The 4,173-nt window shown below is 34.9% G+C and overlaps 1 protein-coding gene across 1 annotated transcript; it reads right to left on the reverse strand.

The window, feature by feature from the left end:
* Positions 1-427: 427 nt before the first annotated feature.
* Positions 428-3,604, reverse strand: LOC110384388 (protein abrupt). The gene is made up of 7 exons (XM_064037581.1): positions 3,355-3,604; positions 2,982-3,122; positions 2,716-2,847; positions 1,996-2,138; positions 1,425-1,618; positions 899-1,088; positions 428-599 (listed from the first exon to the last, which is right to left on the reverse strand). Exons 1-7 carry the CDS (start codon positions 3,433-3,435, stop codon positions 446-448), a joined length of 1,035 nt encoding a protein of 344 aa, XP_063893651.1. The 5' UTR covers positions 3,436-3,604; the 3' UTR covers positions 428-445.
* Positions 3,605-4,173: the final 569 nt, after the last annotated feature.

Consider the following 4,173-nt stretch of genomic DNA (forward strand, 5'->3'; position numbering starts at 1 on the left):
TTTATTTGCATAATTATATTTTGGTTTTTACACACAGAGTCGCTTCATAGTTTTCAAAATGAGCGAACGCTGTGACCACGATCTTCAATAACAAAAAAAAAACTATGGGAGGGGGGGGGGGAACTAAATGCCCGAGCTTAGCAAGCTTTTTTTGAATATAAATAAAATACTTTAAAAAACAAACTAGCTCTAAAGTTGATTGTTAAAGTCGACTGTTTTTTTATGGACGCATTTTAATTTGTCCCCAACTTTACTCAAGGGTAGGAAGTGAATCTCGACGATGAAGTTTCAATGTTCATATAACCTTTTTAAGTTATTCCTGCCCTTCGCCACCCCCCAGATCCACCACTGCATAGATCCTTATAACCCACTATTTACAGATGACAGGCGAATTCACAGGTAAGAATTAAGAAATAAAAAAAATTGCTTACCATAGAAACCTTTATTATTCAGATTCGGATATATGAATTGGTACATTGCGCTGTTTCTTTTTATTCTCGGCGTTATTTTCAGCTTCTTGATATACAGCATAAATGGTACCGTTTCGAATTTTCTTTATAATTTTATTGTCGTGGAATGGATGGTTGTGTGTGAAGGACCTGAGAGAACAGACAATATACATCGGGCAATGAAGATTAAATAGAACATGCTATCGTTGAAATAAAGATAATTTTTCAAAGTAACAATAATCTGTAAATAATCTGTAAAAAGATTTATTATCAAAACGGCTGCGCCGATGAAGTTTACATTGTCTAAGAACCACCAATTTCATCCGAGAAAATGTTTTTTAATCTTTCCATAAAATGTATTGAGACCTCATAGAAGTCAAGTAAAAGAGCGAAGGACATGTAGGTAGTTGTAGCTGTAAAAAACCAATATGCTATAATAATATATATACCTTTTCGAGACTTGATTATTGTCATCAGTGGTGATATTTGCCGGACATTTATTCATTGTTTGATAGTCAACACAACGCCAGAATTTATGTCGGGTCGTTTTGCGAAGATATCTCAAATGGTATATAAACCTATTGTGAATGACTTGCAGACCTCCCTGGTTTGAGAATGAGTACTGCAACTTCTGGCTCACTGTAACAATTTAATTTGTACTTTAGCAACGTCGCGCAAGGTTCAATGTCCTTTGCGGTAAAAGCAGCAAATGTTAGGAAAGAGCTTTTTTGTGATTGGGAATTATGTACAGCTATTTATTATCAAAATAACTTTCCCACATTTTTTCAGGTTTTTATTTTTCTACATTAAATTGTTTGCTTTGCTTATGTTGTTCTCGTAATTCTCAATTTAAGAATAAAAGATTTGAAGTTGGTCCAAAATACCACTGTGCACTGTTATTTTTTTATTTTTAGTTGTAAATAGCTGAACCACAGCAATTACATATTTCCTATGAATGTGTTATATTTAACTTACTTAACGCCTTCCGTGCCGTGTCTGGTGGTTCAGCAACGATAATTTCTTTCCTATTATCAGAGTCTGGTTTATTTTCAGTCTCACTGATATCAGCATCCATAGTAAAATCACATACATCAGTTGAATTATCCTGTGTTTCCATAGTCATACTATCTTGTTCTGTACCATTTTCTTCATCTTCATTGAGGAATATTCTGTAGAATTGTAGGAGTAGGAGTTAAGACTGAATAACAGCACTTCTAAACAAGAGGCGGTTTTTTTACGAGCGACACATTTCGTCCGTCCAATCAGCTCGGAAAAAAACCGCAGTTCCAAATACGAATGAAAATGACGCCGACGAATGATTTTTTCTGAACGGAATGTGCCGCGCGTTATTTATACCTAGTGGGTATAGTGGAAAATCAACAAGTGCGAAAGCAATAATAAAATGCAGGAGCTGATAGCTTTAATATCCCTTTATTTTATGAGGTGGGGTATCATCTATTCGTTAAGAATATTTTTTTTACCAAAGCAAAGCGTCTGTCTATTATAAAATTACTCGCAAAATATTTTTTTCTGGTTGCATACGTACTCATGTACAGGTTGTGGAGCTTCAATATTTTCAACAGATTTTGCATTTTTCTTATCTCTGTAAGCTTTCAAATTTTCAGACATATTTTGCGGTTTCTGTGGACTTATGCGAGTTTCTGGTGGTTCTTGAGGCTGGTCATTGTTCTAGACAAATATAAAAAAATCTTACTGTTGGAAGGTTTTATGTGAAGAACAAAAATAAAATTTATAAAATAATAAGAATTAAAAGGAATCCATAACTGTCAATTTAATGTATAAAGTAAGTTGGATCTATATCTGTCAGTCTTTAATTTACAATGACTAACGCGGTGTCCTGCGTGAGCGACGAACGCGACGCGACGCGATGCTATACGCGACAGATGTCCTACGTGATTTTGGTCATTACTTCTCAAATCATGGAGAAGTTGTGTTACAATTTTGCTTGAAAGTTCATATTTAAAGTACAGACAGCAACAATCTTCCAACTTGTTTGTACTAATAAACGATTTCTTTAATATTTATGTTTTTTTTGTCCCACAACAATCAACGCTTCTGAATAGTTCGCGGTGTCGCGTCTGGTCGCCCTCAAAACAAGTACGCGTTACGTCGCGTCTCGCCGCAGACTGTCACATAGGCCGCATGTAGGGAATTCCTTTGAGTTGATCGCGTTCGTCGCGTTCGCAGCGTCGCGTCGCGTCGCGTTCGTCGCTCACGCAGGACACCGCGTAAAGGTAAAACTAACCATTTCCCTGAGGCCTTTGATGTGCAATGCTTTTCCTGCAGCTAATAGATCATCCAGTCTGTCTTTAGGCACAAGCACCTCTCCCGTATACACATACTCCAATATAGAACGCAGCGTTGTGTATGAAATGTTCTGAAATAATAAATATTTAGGCCTTTTCATTCAAATACATTGCTAATTGGTATAATGAATAGTTCAAAAATATATTTATTTTTGTTACTATGTATTTAATAGATAAAGTAGTCAATACAAAAAATGTTACGAACATTAAGAAATATGATTGGATGTGGACACTGCGCTGTAGATATTAGTTCCTTGATATATGGGCTTACTAGTGACATAACCATTTGATGGACCTTCACATGGTATCCATCAGCTGCCAGTGTCATATCTACAAACTCTCCTCGCTGGAACACCATTAAAAAACAATTATAAAAATTATTTTGAGTTTGAATACAATAGGGATGAAACAGGTATTAGTACTGTTTTTTATTTAAAAACTCAAATTTGGTGTTATTTAAATAGGGCCAAAGATTCTATTCTATTTTCTATTAATATTATGTATGCGAATGTGCGATTATTTGTATTATTTCGCCACAGGATGCTGGTAAATTGGCGAGAAAACTATAAAGCACTTACTTGCTGCAAAACGCTCAATCCACTGCAAATGTTCTTCTGGTGACCACACCATGATAAAGACAGTTGTTCTTTTTGAGCCATAATTAACTTTATTTGTACTTTGTCTAAGAATCTATAATAAATTTTAGGAGAGCACCAAACAAACAAACCGATTTGTTATGTTTATCTTACCGTATATATAAGTTACTCTATGTGTTTATCTATTTGACGGATATAACATCTTACTTGACAGTGACATTACTGAATAAAAATTGCCATGCCTAAAAATCATTAGTTTCATGCTAAAAATATCCTTTTGAGATAAATTATACATGGAACGCACACAAAGAATCCTTCGAAAAAGTTTTGTTACCTTTCATACTAAATACAGCAGCATACATATCGCTGTATTTTTAAAATATAGAAATAAAAATAAAACATGTCATGGATTTTTAAAGTCTAAAATGGCTATTATGAACATGATAAGGCCATTTTTTTTATTTTCTAGCTAATTGTGTTTTAAAAGATCTAACATAATCCATTAAAACATTTTTTTAACCAATCAAATAAAAACCAGCATTCATGGACACTGCGAACGAACGAGTTTTTTCTCCCGATCGTCAATAGTGTTGCCGACAATAACGAAAGGTATTACCGAACGGGGATTACGCGAAACCACATACATAACCGAGCGGGAATAACAACATTCAAATCATTTGGCTGCGTTCAATCAAGCGCGGGAAGTAGGTATAGGGACGTCGACACTGAGGGAAACAGCTGGTTTGTTATAGTTCGGAATAACGTTGGTAAACCCAAAGGCTAATCAAGTAATAAATAAAA

This window comes from Helicoverpa armigera, chromosome 13 (genome assembly GCF_030705265.1).
Source record: "Helicoverpa armigera isolate CAAS_96S chromosome 13, ASM3070526v1, whole genome shotgun sequence".
In the NCBI taxonomy this organism is placed as follows: Eukaryota; Metazoa; Arthropoda; class Insecta; order Lepidoptera; family Noctuidae; genus Helicoverpa; species Helicoverpa armigera.

Bases quoted from the DNA above. Each gene is read 5' to 3' on its own strand.
- LOC110384388 (XM_064037581.1), bottom strand. From the start codon at position 3,435: ATGGCTCAAAAAGAACAACTGTCTTTATCATGGTGTGGTCACCAGAAG. The intron at 2,139-2,715 runs GTTAGTTTTACC...ATATTTGTCTAG, and splicing joins TCAAAGGCCTCAGGGAAATG to AACAATGACCAGCCTCAAGA. The intron at 1,089-1,424 runs GTAAGTTAAATA...AAATTGTTACAG, and splicing joins CACGGCACGGAAGGCGTTAA to TGAGCCAGAAGTTGCAGTAC.